This window comes from Panthera uncia, chromosome D1 (assembly GCF_023721935.1).
Source record: "Panthera uncia isolate 11264 chromosome D1, Puncia_PCG_1.0, whole genome shotgun sequence".
Classification (NCBI taxonomy): Eukaryota; Metazoa; Chordata; class Mammalia; order Carnivora; family Felidae; genus Panthera; species Panthera uncia.
This window is the reverse complement of record NC_064808.1, coordinates 99,805,975-99,821,444: the sequence shown is the minus strand read 5'-3', so window position 1 is coordinate 99,821,444 and position 15,470 is coordinate 99,805,975. Positions and strand designations below refer to the sequence as shown.

General features: G+C 39.7%; 1 protein-coding gene across 1 annotated transcript in view; it reads right to left on the bottom strand.

Annotated features, from left to right (window-relative positions):
• Nucleotides 1–15,470, bottom strand: part of ZW10 (zw10 kinetochore protein) — a 35,166-nt gene extending 19,696 nt beyond the window's left edge. Inside the window, exons 1-7 of the mRNA XM_049613028.1 lie at nt 15,254–15,470; nt 11,697–11,831; nt 7,418–7,519; nt 7,146–7,223; nt 6,833–6,992; nt 5,115–5,267; nt 4,450–4,641 (exon numbers count right to left, since the gene is read on the bottom strand). Of these exons, the coding sequence (XP_049468985.1) occupies nt 4,450–4,641; nt 5,115–5,267; nt 6,833–6,992; nt 7,146–7,223; nt 7,418–7,519; nt 11,697–11,831; nt 15,254–15,358 (925 nt within the window). The 5' untranslated portion in view covers nt 15,359–15,470. The remainder of the gene's footprint in view (nt 1–4,449; nt 4,642–5,114; nt 5,268–6,832; nt 6,993–7,145; nt 7,224–7,417; nt 7,520–11,696; nt 11,832–15,253) is intronic.

Below are 15,470 nucleotides of genomic sequence, written 5' to 3'. Positions count from 1 at the left end.
TCCAGTATTTCAGTATTATAAGTAACATTATATAATAACCTTATACACAAATATATGGTAATACATACACAAATAGTTTCATATATTTAAAATTATTTCTGCTTCTATTAAGAGGATCATGTAGTTCTTATCCTTTCTTTTATTTACTTAAATATTTTTTTAACATTTATTCATTTTTGAGAGACAGAGAGAGACACAGCATGAGTGGGGAAGGGGCAGAGAGAGAGGGAGACACAGAATCCGAAGCAGACTTCAGGCTGTGAGCTGTTAGCACAGAGGCCGACGTGGGGCTCAAACTCACGAACTGTGAGATCATGACCTGAGCCAAAGTCGGTCGTTTAACCGACTGAGCCACCCAGGCACCCTTTTATCTTTTATTAATGTGATGTATCACACTGATTGATTTGAGGATATTGAACCATCCCTATAGCCCTGAAATAAATCCCACTTGATCATGGTGAATAATTCTTTTAAGGTATTGTTGAATTTGATCTGCTAGTAACTTGTTGAGAATTTTTGCATCCATGTTGGTCAGGGAAATTGGTCTGTAATTCTTTTTAGTGGGGTCTTTGGTTTTGAAGGTAATGCTGGCCTCACAAAATGAGTCTGGAAGTTTTCCTTCCATTTCTATTTTTTGGAACAGCTTCAAAAGAATAGGTATTAACTCTTCTTAAATTTTTTTTTTTTTAATGTTTTTATTTATTTTTGAGACAGGGAGAGACAGAGCATGAACAGGGGAGGGTCAGAGAGAGGGAGACACAGAATCTGCTGACAGCTCAGAGCCCGATGCGGGGCTCGAACTCACGGACCGAGAGATCATGACCTGAGCTGAAGTCGGCCGCCCAACCGACTGAGCCACCCAGGCACCCCAGATATTAACTCTTCTTTAAATGTTTGGCAGAATCCCCCCGGGAAGCCATCTGGCCCTGGATTCTTGTTTGTACTGATTCAATTTCTTTACTGGTTATGGGTCTGTTCAAATTTTCTATTTCTTCCTGTTTCAGTTTTGGTAATTTATATATTTCTAGGAATTTATCCATTTCTTCTGGATTGCCTGATTTGTTGGCACATAATTACTCATAATATTCTCTTATTATGGTTTGTGTTTCTGTGGTGTTGACTGTGATCTGTCCTCTTTCATTCATGACTTTATTTATTTGGGTCCTTTTTCTTTTTGATAAATGGAACAGAACAGAGAACCCCAGAAATAGACCCACAAAAGTATAGCCAACTAATCTTTGACAAAGCAGGAAAGAATATCCAATGGAAAAAAGACAGTCTCTTCAGCAAATGGTGCTGGGAAAACTGGACAGCAACACGCAGAAGAATGTACCTGGACCACTTTCTTACAGCATACACAAAAATAAACTCAAAATGGATGAAAAGACCTAAATACAAGATAGGAAACCATTGAAATCCTAGAGAAGAAAACAAGCAACAACTCTCTGAAATCAGCTGAGCAACTTCTTACTAGACACATCACCAAAGGCAAGGAAAACAAAAGCAAAAATGAACTACTGGGACCTCATCAAAATAAAAAGCTTCTGCACAGCAAAGGAAACAATCAACAAAACTAAAAGGCAACCGATGGAATGGGAGAAGATATTTGCAAGTGACATATCAGATAAAGGGTTAGTATCTAAAATCTATAAGGAACTTATCAAACTCAACACCCAGAAAACGAATAATCCAGTGAAAAAAGGGGCAGAAGACATGAATGGATACTTCTCCAAAGAAGACATCCAGATGGCTAACAGACACATGAAAAGATGCTCAACATCACTCATCATCAGGGAAATACAAACCAAAACCATGATGAGGTACCACCTCACATCTGTCAGAATGGCTAAAATTCATAACTCAGGAAACAAAGATGTTGGCAAGGATGCATAGAAAGGGGAACCCTCTTGCACTGTTGGTGGGAATGCAAACTGGTGTTGCCACCCTGGAAAACAGTATGAAGGTTCCTCAAAAAGTTAAAAATAGAACTACCCTAAGATCCAGCAATTGCACTCCTGGGTATTTACCCAAAGGATACAAAAATACAGATTTCAAGGGATACCTACACCCTGATGTTTATAGGAGCATTATCAGCAACAGTCAAACTATGGAGAGAGCCCAGATTTCCACCCATTGATAAATAAAGATATGGTGTGTGTGTGTATGTATGTGTATATATGTATGTATATATGTATGTATGTGTGTGTGTATATATATACATACACATGTATGTGTATACATATATGTATATGTATACATGCATATATATACACACACACACACAATGGAATATGTGCACACACATACACATACACAATGGAATATTACTCAGAATATTCAAAAAGAATGAAATCTTGCCATCTGCAACAATGTGGATGGAGCTACAGTGTATTATGCTAAGTGAAATAAGTCAGTCAGAGAAAGATAAATATCATATGATTTCACTCATATGTGGAATTTAAGAAACAAAACAGATGAACATATGGTAGGGGGTGGGAAGAGAGGGAAAACAAACCATAAGAGACTAGTAAAAATAGAGAACAATCTGAGGGCTAATGGATGGAGTAGGGTGGGGGATGGGCTAGATGGGTGATGGGTACTAAGGAGGACACTTGTGATGAGCACTGGGTGTTATATGTAAGGGATGAATCAGTGAATTCTACTCCTGAAACTAATATTGCACTGTATGTTCACTAGAATTTAAATAAAATTAATTTCTTAAAAATTAAGAAATAAATGGGGCGCCTGGGTGGCTCAGTCGGTTAAGCGTCCAACTTCGGCTCAGGTCACGATCTCGCGGTCCATGAGTTCAAGCCCCGCGTCAGGCTCTGGGCTGATGGCTCAGAGCCTGGAGCCTGCTTCCGATTGTGTCTCCCTCTCTCTCTGCCCCTCCCCCGTTCATGCTCTGTCTCTCTCTGTCTCAAAAATAAATAAACGTTAAAAAAAAAATTAAGAAATAAAAACAAAAAGGCTATCTTCATAGAAGCATGGAACTGAGAATGAGAGCATGAGTACTGGCAAACTACTCTGAAGTGTTTCACACTATACCTATAATACTTTGTTCTGTTTTGAATACCATACTTTGAATAAGACTATAGAAGAAATGGAATACATTCACAGAAGAGCAATGAAAATAGGAACTTAAAACTATGTGATTCAAAAAACCTAAGGATGTTTATATTGGTGGTAAGATACAGGGGAAATAACAGCTACTGTAAAGAACTTAGAAGTCCATCATGTGTAACAGGAGTTAGACATGTTATATGTAATTCCACACAGTAGAAATGGCATCCATGAAGCAGACATTACAGAGCAATGTATTTTGAACAAATTTGTTAAACGACTACCTTAAAGATGTAATCTGCAAAATGGAGGCTTTGCCAGTAGTATTTACCATAGACATAGAAGATATGATTTTTAAAAAACAAACAAAAACTCCATAAAACTCAAGAGTTTCCCAGAGACAGAACAGAATGCATCAAGAGGAAGTGACCTCGCTCTCACTACCAGTGCTCAGACTGGCTATGTGATCCATGGATGGGAGTGTGAGAGAGGAGACTCAAGCATCAGAGATCTCTGGTTCTTCCCAATCCTTCAATACTTAGTTTACAACTTTGTTTATTGCTATGTATTATCTCCCTAAGTGAAGGAACAAAAGAACTACCTTGGATTTCTGCAGTTTATACAAGTCTTAAGACTTTTCTTCTTCTCTGCTACTGTTAAAACTAGAACCAATTCCTTCCTTGCTTTACACAGAAATTATTTTACATTAATAAACTAAAGGACTGCCAGGAAGGCATTCAAACAACACCAGCATTTTTTTTTATTTTGTCCACATCAAGATTGTTTGATTTGACTATTCAGCCAGACAACTGAAAACAGCATAAAGAAGTCCAATAACTAAAAAACAACAGTATTAATACACCAGAAGAACATGTTATTTTTCACAGTATTACAACTAAAAATAATTATTCAGAGCAATACAGAAAATGGCTATCTCGATCGTGAATATATAAAGATCTACCCAACTGGTTGAGATGGAATGTACTTTATTTCTTAAATCTAGTTTGTTTCTACCAGATGAATGGGATCTTCCCAATGAAATACGTAAAGCAGTACTTGGTTCATCTCTGCTTCGCCCATAATTAAAGCAAGAGTCCCAATATGTGATGCTACAAGCCTAGTGAGAGAAGCATATCCCAGAATTTAAGTAACTATTACAACCCTTGGTGCCCTACTTTCCATATGGGGAGGAAAATGATTGTAAAGCAGAGCAGGAAACAAGAAGGTAATGACTTTACTCCTATGGCATAATTTACTCACCTCCAATCCTCTATACATTCAACTTGGGGGCATGTTTATCTACCTTAAAATACTATTTACTTTAAAAATAATATTGACTTTTTCCCAAACGTAAAAATATGAGAGCACTACCTTGGGGACACATACCTAGAAGGTGTTTCTGGAGCACTTCCAGTACTAGTCTGATCTTTGCAAAAACTTCAGAAGGTGATGGATGTTCCAAGTCAGTCATCACAGATTCAAAACGAATACTAATGATGTTAGGCTGGCTTTCTACCACAGCATAAAGAGATGGGCAAGATGCCAGAGGCCTAAGGATATACTTCAGCAGCATCTGACCTGAAAAATTTTATGAACGTTCATCAGAAATCACTGGAAGAAACTTTTAAAAAGCAAGCATGCCACACCACCCAAAAAAAAAAAAAAAAAAAATCTTTGAACCTAACAATAAAAATACATATAATGTGAATCACACACCACTCATTATGCATGGCAGGTTTTACCACTGAAGTTTCCCAGACTGTCTACAGGTCTTTATTTAAATTATTCAAAACAGTCCAGTAAAATAAATAGCAGTAGCTAGTTTAAAACAAGGAAAAAAGGAAAGACAAGAAAGGATCCAACCCCTTAATAAAAAGGGTTATATTTATGAGAATTCCATTTGATAAATCATGAGGCCAAACCCTACATCTATCATCAATATTATCTAGAGAACAGACTTCTCTAGACTTCTTCTCTAGACTTCTTTGCTATTCCTTAAACACTGAACCTTCTAAGATTTCATGTAAATGAAACAAAGTAGTATGTTTTACCAAATGATTTAAGCTTCATTTGTAGCTCCCCAAGAATAGAAAATGCCAAGAGCACCGAACTGATTGGTGGCCCAGGGGTCTTCTCTTCTTTCTGAGATTGTTCAATGCATAAATGAAGTTCTGTTTGTAGGCAAGATTCCAAGTTGCTGGTATCTAAGAGAAAGGGGAAAAACATCAGCTATCTCAGCAATACAATACATTCCCACTTCTGTTCCTCAGAGCTCATTCACTACTGAGATTCCTCAATATGCGGTTTTATTATAATACACTTCTAATGTAACCAAATTTTATTTTATTTTTTTAATGTTTATTTTTCAGAGAGAGAGAGAGACAGAGCATGAGCAGGGGAGGGGCAGAGAGAGAGGGGACACAGAATCCAAAGCAGGCTCCAGGCTCCATGCTGTCAGCAAAGAGCCTGATGTGGGGCTGGAACTCATGAACCGTGAGATCATGACCTGAGCCGACTTTGGACGCTTAACCGACTGAGCCACCCAGGCGCCCCTGTGACCAAATTTTAATTATGACATACATGTCCTTGGCATCACTTTAAAACAGAAAATGACTGTTTTTGGGATATTCAAAGAATCAAACTAAGTGCAAAAGGAACATGATGTGCCTAATAAGTGCTTATTAAATATGAATGGAGTGAAGGTAAGGAATGAAAAGTGAGGTCCTGGTCTCAAGATATCTTCTTTAATGTTCTTTCTTACCGAGTATAGAGAACAGCCTAATAAGTTTAACAAGAAGGTTGTATTATAACAAAGTATTAACACGCCTGCTATCTTCTCTTAATTTTACATTCTGCTCAGAAATAGAATCCAAAATTTTCTAGATTACTTCCTTCAAAATATGAAATATTTTGTTTGTATAAAATATATATGTGTATGTTTGTGTGTATGTCTATGTACACACATACATATACAGTGAATTTGGAGGCCCCCACGTGGATATGGGCCAGGGGATGGGAGAGACTGTGACCTTTCCCCTGAAACAAACTAAAATTTTCAAGATTCAATACTAGAAAAACATACTAGGGGTAATGGCATGTCGCTTACATCTACTCTCCGAGGTTTTACTTTGTGTAAACAAGACTTCCAAGAAGGCTCACACCTACAAGTGAGCAGAGAGACTGAGAGCCAAACAACATAAATCAAAGCCAGGGCCAAGTAATCCTATTTCTTCATCTTATAAAGCATCCCCTATCGCATGATTTTGCCACTATTTTTTCCCCAAGGACTGAAAAAAATTAAGCCAGACCCCTGTCCCACTGACCCCCTGTCTTCTTTCCTCACCAAGAGAGAAAATGGTAGAACAGCCTTTCAAAGCTTTCTAGTCAAGGTAAACTGTTGGGAGTAGGGCTGCTGGGAATGGGTGTACCTACAATGCAGTGGAAACTCGGTGTGGTTTTAAACCGCTGGGACCTCCTCTACCACACCATCATCACGTGAATCCCACCCACCCAATCATCCTCCTCTTCTGTGCTCCTTCCTCATGATGGGGACAGAGAGAAGGATGTAAGGGAAGTAAAATGAGGACACTTCAGGAATCCAGAGGAGGGAGTCCTAACCAGCATTCTGCTTGACATGAGAATTCAGTGCAGACTCGGAATAATGATAAATGAAACCTCCTCATCCACCAAAATAAAATATTTAGAATATTCAGAGGCCAAACTGGTTCAGGCAGATTAAGCAAAGCAGTCCACCTGAGGTCAGCAGCACCTTTTGATGGCGGGAACTTCCAAACAATCAGCTTCTGCCACTCTTCTCCAAGGTGATAGAGTATGTTCTGTTTCTGTATTGTGAGCTCCATGCTGAGAGATTTCAACATTTTTAAATCAAAGCATTTTCTGGATTTTAGTAACTTCAAGCATTTCTGTGCCTGGCAGTGAAATGGAATCATTGTTAGACATTCCATCTGGACTCAGGGCAATTAGAATCTATTTGTATAATGACAAGGAACACACAGAACACAAAATTTACTGAAAACAAGAAGAGTACTAATTGCTTATACTATGGAGAAAGAGTTTAATACCTCTTCCAGACACCGAGCAGCAGTAACATACTTCTTCTCTGTTAATGCGCAGTTATATTCTTCAATAGCAGAAGAAAACTGAAAAGATAAGCATGGTTATTAGGTATTTCATTTTATACATCCTATTATTTCAAGTCTTTCTGCTTTTGTTTTTAAAATCTGAAAAAAAAAACCCTTAGAACCAGGGGATACACATTTAAAAATGAGACCAACTGAAAACAAATAATTTTCTCGTCCCTGAAACACTGAAGTTTGAGTTGAGTTTTACTGACCTCTTGCAGCTGTTTAAGCAAATTCAGAACTACCGAGTCTCTTTCCAACTGTTGCTTCAAATCTGTAAATTCAGCAGTTGACACATGAAGATCCCGGCGGACCTAAATCACATCAAAGAAAAGTACTTTCAGGCTATACGGTATCTAAGAAACAAGACGTTTGTAGCTAATTCATAAGCTTTTGTAGGCGAACATAATTCACGTTGAAATTTAAATGCTGGTTAAGAGCGGAATAAAAAAAACACAGAATGTATGAGGAAGAGATCTTAAGCATCCACTTAGTCCAAACCATTACCCTCTGCAGCAATACCTATTCCCGGCAACATAATACGCTCAGGTCACCATCTATCCTTAAGTTAAGCAGTATTTTTCATCAGAGAGCTCATCTACCTGGATGACTAGAGCGGTATCCCCATTGCCAAGTGACAACTCATTCCACAGCTGATAGCTCTATTAGAAGGACTTTATGTTAAATCAGAATCCACCTCCCATCCTGTCCTGCCTTTTCAGGGACTTTGCACTATTAATTATTTCCTCTCTTCTGTACCTTTACCTCTTCCTAATTCATTCTTCATTTATAAAATATACACTGATTGAATACCCACTAGAGCAAGGCTCCTTCCTTCAGGTTTAAACATGCTGAAATTTCCCCCCTCTTTGAGAAAAAATTTCCTCTACCTCAGCAACCACGTATATTTCTCAGTAGCTACCTTATTTGTCTCCTCCCTCTCATAAAACCAAGCTTCTTTCAAAAGTGAGCCATACTCACAGTCTAGTTTCTCACCTATCGTTCATTCTGTAACTCGCTGAGATCTGGTTTCCATCAAAACTACTGCAAAATAGTGTCCAAAACACCAATCAACTCCTTGTGGCTAAATCCAAAGCATACGTCATCAGTGTTTATCTATCAGTACAGTTAACTTCTTTCTCTTAATTCCCTGAAATTATTCTCCACTGACTTTCCTCCTAGTTCTCTGGCCATTCATTTTCTTTGGGTCACTTCATTTTCCCTCTGACTACTTCAAACATATTGATATTCCTTTCTCCCTGGCCCTCTTCCTACTCTGAACCAGTGGTTCTCAAAAAATAATCTTTTTTTTATTTTTATTTTTTTTGCCCCACTCCCATTCGAGGACATTTGACAATATCTGGAGACATTTTGGGTTGTAACAAATGAAGGAATTCTACTGGCATCTAGTGAGTAGAGGCAGGGGATACTGCTAAATACCCCACAATGCACAGGATAGCCCACCACAACAAACAACTATCCACCTCCAAATATCAACTGGGCTGAGGTTGAGAAACCGTGCTCTATACACTCTCTCTGGGCAATCTCATCCATTCCCATGGCTTCAATTTCTAAGGACTACTATCTCAAGTCCATATCATTTTCCTAACCTTCAAACATGTATATGGACGGGTGACATGCAAATCCATTTTCCCATTCTCTCACAGTAGGAGCACATGGCTACCCAATGAGACTATACGTTCTAGCTTCTCTCAGTGGAGTGTGACCATGTGTCTAAGATCTCACTACTGAAATCGAAGCAGAAGTGATGTGCACCATTTCCAAGTCTGAGTCAGGAAAACACATGTGCCTCCTCCGTGCCCTCTCTTTGCTCTTAACCTCTGAACAAAATGCTCAACCGGCCCACTGCTCTGAGTAATACACTATCCATCTGCCATCCAAGGAGTCTCATGTCTTCTAACAGCATCCATGAAATCGTGGCAGGCTAACTAGCTAACTTGTGTGTAGATTAAAATCCGAGACCACCTCAAAGTTCTTGACTGTATAGGATCAGCCTGCTAGCCTAAACTACTGCAATGAAAGAGCCATTTGAGCAATTGCATTTCAAGGTCTGTCTGTCTCTCTCTTTTCGTTTCTTTTCGAAGTCTAGCCTTTGTTTTAATACACTCCAACTGTGCAGCTCCGTTGGGATATCCCAAAGGCTCCCCACAAAAACCCACTCCTTCTCTAGACCCTCTACTGCAGTGAATGGCACATCAATGACCTGGTTCTTCACTATCCTTGACCCCTCCATCTTTCACTCCCCACCTAATGTCCCAAAGATCCTACCTGTTAAACGTCACTAGGATTCATCCTCACCCTCTCCTCTATTCTCACTGCCACTGACTTCAGAGCTGGCCACTGTCCTTTCTTCCCTGATTAGTTTAACTGCCTCCTTATGCTTTAACTGCCTTCTCATTTCTCGGTCTCGTTTTCCTCAAGTCCTTTCTTCAAATTGCCAGCAGAATGGGATTTCTAAAATTCAAATCCAATGTCACTACTCTGCTTAAAAGCCATGGAGGCATGGCTTCCACAGGGCCATCAAGATAATTTCCATACCGCTTAACCTGATATACAAGGTCCCTGCTTACCTTTCTAGTCTCATCTTGTGTCCCTTTCCACCACACTCTCTAGACATGAGTCACGTGGAATTGCCACAGCTCTCCAAAAGCAACATCTCTCATTACATCTATGCTTCTGCAATGCTATCTCCTACGTCCATCTGAAACACTCCTTCCTCTTTGTCTAACTACCAAGCACTTCAGGTTTTGGTCTGATACTATTTCCTACAAGAAGCCAAGCTGAGCTGTATTTTCCCTCTCTGACTGAATTATTTCTACTTAATGTGTATCATACTACTTTAGTCATCTACATTAAGCATGAGATTCGCATTGTGAAATAAAAAATTGTCTTGTTCAGCAGCTACCACAGTATTTCACACCTAGCAGATGGCTCAATAAATACACCAAATGGCTAAATAAATCTCTATTAATATCTACCTGTTCAACCTAATTCCGCTTCTCCAGCCATAAATTTGAATCTTACTAAGGCTAAATGTCCTTAGTTTCTTTCACTGTTCCAATGATACAATGTTTAGGCATGGACCTTCTCATTCAGACCAGGCACCTTTCAAAATATAACAACCAGAAATGAATAAATTTCACCAACCATAATCTGGCCAGCAAAAGGTACAGACAGTCCATGACCCTCTTGTTCTAGACACTGTATGTCTAATAGTACAATCTAAGACTGCACCACTGACTTGCTGATCAAACAATCAACTAATTATAAATACACCTTGAAAATATGATTTGAACTGTGACAGAGTTGTAAAGTAATAGATTTATGTTTATTAAAACCTCTAATCATCATGGTCGATGAACTGGCGATCGATTTTCCAGGTAACCTGCAGTTTCCCCATTTGTGAATAAAATTTTCTACAGAACTTTTGAAAAATGCTTCTGCTCATTTTCCTTCTTTAGTAATTATCACATAGAGAAAAGACTTGGGTATCTTTCCTTGAGGACCCTGAAAATGCTTCACCAACTTGATTTGGGGTATCAGTGAGCCCTGCCCAAGAATTTGGCAATAGATGCAGAAGGCCTCGAAGACTACACCTGTTTAAACCTCTAGGGTCAGCTTTCCTTCCCTCAAATGACTATGTTTCCTAAAAGTAAAATACAGGGAAAAAATTCTGGTGAAATAACATAGGTGAAAAAACGTTTTTAAAATTATAAAGTGGCTATTTTTGTTTGCAGACTGGCTGACTTCTTTTTGTGATGGCAGCACTCCGGCAAACGTGATGAGCATTTCTAAACCCACCAGACCATCCAGAAGAAACACAGCAAGCACTGGCCCTACACAGTGACACAGTACAAGATGGGCAAGGATTCTCTCTGCATCCAGAGAGTGGCTTTATGACAGGAACCACAGTGCTTGTAATTGGCAAATCAAGCCTGGGTAGCTCAGTCGGATGACCATCAGACTCTTGATTTCAGGCAGTGTGGAGCCTGCTTGGGATTCTCTTTCTCCCTCTCCTTCTGCCCCTCTCCCCCGCCCACACGTGCGTGCACTCTCTCTCTAAAATTAAAAAAAAATTTTTTTTAATTAAAAAAAAGAGAGACAGAAACATTTTAAACTAAGAGGAGACAAGAGAAAAGGCCAAATGACCCAGTTCTAAGCTTTATCTGTTTTTATTCTGAAGACAATAAAATTCTGAGATTATTTTTTTAATTTATAAAGTGCTATTCGAATGCAAGACATTATTATTATAGCTTTAAATTTTTACTATGAAAATCATTTAAATTATAGTTTTGGACAATATTTCTATTTTAAAATTGGCAGTTACCCTAAAATTATTTAATGCCACTTCCATTTACCAATAAGAAAAGTGAGGTCTTGAAAACTTATACACAGAACTGAATTGTCTTAGGAATCAGGAAGCTGAACTACCAGCCTACAAACCTAACCAATATAACAAACCATTCTTACCTCACTCTCTATCCTAGATTTCAGCAAGTCAATGTCCTCAGACAGCTTATCCACTTGGGTAACCAGGTCCTGTGCACTTTGCATGCTAGGCAGGAATTCACTATACTTCTTACTGATCATGGTGCACACCTCACCCTATAAAATAAGACAGAAGAATTACACTGAGATGAGTCGAGAACTCTATTAAAAATATACAGCTCATCTTCCATAAGGAATCCTCCATGTTGGAGCCTTCTTGCCAGTTACCCACACTTTTCCTCCCAGCCAATGGGTTTCTTTGAAAAACACATTTCTCTTCACAGAGCTAGAACAATAATCCTAAAATTTGTATGGAAACAGAAAAGACCCCAAATAGCCAAACGATCTTGAAAAAGAAAACCAAAGCAGGAGGCATCACAATCCCAGACTTCAAGCTATACTACAAAGCTGTAATCATCAAGACAGTATGGTACTGGCACAAGAACAGACACTCAGATCAATGGAACAGAATGGAGAACCCAGAAATTGACCCACAAACATATGGCCAACTAATCTTTGACAAAGCAGGAAAGAATATCCAGTGGAATAAAGATAGTCTCTTCAGCAAGTCGTGCTGGGAAAACTGGACAGTGACAGGCAGAAGAATGAACCTGGACCACTTTCTTACACTATACACAAAAATAAACTCAGAATGGATGAAAGATCTCAATGTAAGATAGGAAGCCATCAAAATCCTCGAGGAGAAAGCAGGCAAAAACCTCTTTGATCTTGGCTGCAGCAACTTCTTACTCAACACATCTCCGGAGGCAAGGGAAACAAAAGCAAAAATGAACTATTGGAACCTCATCAAAATAAAACGCTTCTGTACAGCAAAGGAAACAATCAGCAAAACTAAAAGGCAACCGACGGAATGGGAGAAGAGATTTGCAAACAACATATCAGATAAAGGATTAGTATCCAAAATCTATAAAGAACTTATCAAACTCAACACCCAAAAAACAAATCATCCAGTGAAGAAATGGGCAAAAGACATGAAGAGACACTTCTCCAAATAAGACATCCAGATGGCCAACTGACACATGAAAACATGCTCAACATCACTCATCATCAGGGAAATACAAACCAAAACCATGATGAGGTACCACCTCACACCTGTCAGAATGGCTAACATGAACAACTCAGGCAACAACAGATGTTGGTGAGGATGCAGAGAAAGAGGATCTCTTTTACACTGCTGGTGGGAATGCAAACCGGTACAGCCACTCTGGAAAACAGGATGGAGGTTCCTCAAAAAACTAAAAACAGAACTACCTTATGACCCAGCAATTGCACTAATAGGCATTTATCCATGGGATATAAGTGTGCTGTTTCGAAGGGACACAGGCACCCCCATGTTTATAGCAGCACTATCCACAACAGCCAAAGTATGGAAAGAGCCCAAATGTCCATCGATGGAGGAGTAGATAAAGAAGATGTGGTATATACATACAATGGAGTATTACTCGGCAATCAAAAAGAATGAAATCTTGCCATTTGCAACTATGTAGATGAAACTGGAAGGTATGCTAAGTGAAATTAGTCAGAGAGACAAAAATCATATGACTTCACTCATATGAGGACTTTAATAGACAAAACAGATGAACATAAGGGAAGGGAAACAAAAATAATATAAAAACAGGGAGGGGAACAAAAGAGAAGAGACTCATAAATATGGAAAACAAACTGAGGGTTACGGAAGGGATTGTGGGAGGGGGGATGGGCTAAATGGGTAAGGGACATTAAGGAATCTACTCCTGAAATCATTGTTGCACTAGATGCTAACTAATTTGGATGTAAATTTTTAAAAATAAAAAATTAAATTAAAAAAAGAAAAAAGAAAAAAAAGAAAAGAAAATCACATTTCTCTCACCCTTAAGGATCCTATAACATTATTAGATCGAAGAAGACAAAAATCACCAAATTCCGCCAGTGCCCAAAAGCTGTACAAATGCTAAAAAACAAAAGAGGGAGCCAGTTTTCATACTGAACTAGATTAGCTCAGACTATAGCCAGCAATTTTAATCATACAGCCAACAGAAAAGCAAATAGACAAATTAAATTCACAATCTGTATACTTCAATTTATGAACTTCTATATTCTTGCTTATAAAACTTTAAGGCCTGATCTTAGAAGTCTAACTTAATTTGAGTTTCATCAATAAACAAATTACTGAATACTTTGCACTGAATGCTTTGGAAGATACCAGGGTAAATTATGCCTGCTTACAAATAACTTATTTTTAAATAGGAAAAATACTATACACTTATGTAACCAGAATACAAAAATGTAATTAAGGAACAAAGTTAATGTCCTCCAGAAACACAAATGAGAAAGAGGTCACTTCTGCTGGAGCAAAATGGGGATATTTTTCATGCAGAAAATTGCATTTGAGATGGAACATAAAAAATGGGTAGAATACTACAAGCAAAGATGGAGAAATGACAACGTAAACAAAATTGGGAACCAAGAAAAATATTGGGTCTGCTTGAAGCACAGAAAGTAATTGTCAGTTGGCTGAGGATTCAAGTTGGTAAAGGAAACCTGGTGAAAGGAGAGTTAGATCCAGAACGGCAGGAGCCTTGAATGCCGTGCTAAGGTAGCTTAATAGTCTTTCCACCATATAAAAAGTGGTGAAAAACGCTACAGCCCTGTAAAAGAAGAGATGCCAGTAACCTGAATGCTTACTGATTTCAGGAAACTATTTTCATAACATCAAGGGTTGTTAGGAAGACCTACTTCTTGTGCCTTTATGATAAGGTGCCAAACTTGCTCCCTTAAATTCAGACTTCATGCGGGTGCACATAATTTTAAATGAATCCAACAGAGATGTGGGTGAATACTGGCAAGGTAAGGACAGCAATACCAAGTGAAAACTGTGAATGGCTACGTGCTTTTTGTGTGTGTATCAATCTCAAGACAGCAGGGTCCACTAAAGTGCTCTTTACAAGTTTTGTAACACTCAGGACAGCCTCAAAGCACTCGGGGGTGAAGAACAGAGTTTAATAAACATGTTGACAGATTTGAACAACAAAAATTTCAGAGAGGAGAAAGGTACCATTCTCCCAAAGCTATTTTATTCATCAACAAATCGTACAAAAAGGAATGGGTGGAGGAAATGCCTTGGGGGTCCTGCCTGCATTTCTATCCCTCTCACAAGCTCCCTCCCTAGACACCTCGGGGCTTGCAGTCCCACCTCTCCTGCTGGTCTCCTCAGTCTTCCTCCAAATCCCCCGACCCCACCCCGACCCCACCCCAACCCTCCCCAACCTAACCCCACTCCCCAGCCACCGTCTCCTTCTCTCCTTCAAGCCTCCCCCCCCTCCCTAGTCCCCAGCCCCTGTCCGGGCTCGCCTCCGAGCCCTCTCCTCAATCCAAATACTTCCAGCCTTCCCACTTCGCATTCTTCTCACTCAGCCTCCCCACCCGACTCTGCGCACACCCACTCTGTCTGCCCTCAGCCCCCATTCCTTTCCCAGTCCCTCCACAAACAGAGCCGGGTTCCTTTTCAGTCGGTCCCCGGGTGCCGGGCCTTCCTTCACCTTAATCTCCTCCACCCGCCGGGTCAGGCGGCTGATCCGAGTGCCCAGATCCTCCTTCTCCAGCCTCCCCGAGTGTGCCAGAACCTCCGTCACGAACGAAGCCATCGCCACGACGGGAACCAACGCTGACGGGGTCACTCTCCCGTGGCCAGCGCGGCAGTCCCAGTCCCGCCGCCGGCGGCGTTGGCGCGCGGCCTGCCGGGAAACTGAGTCTCGC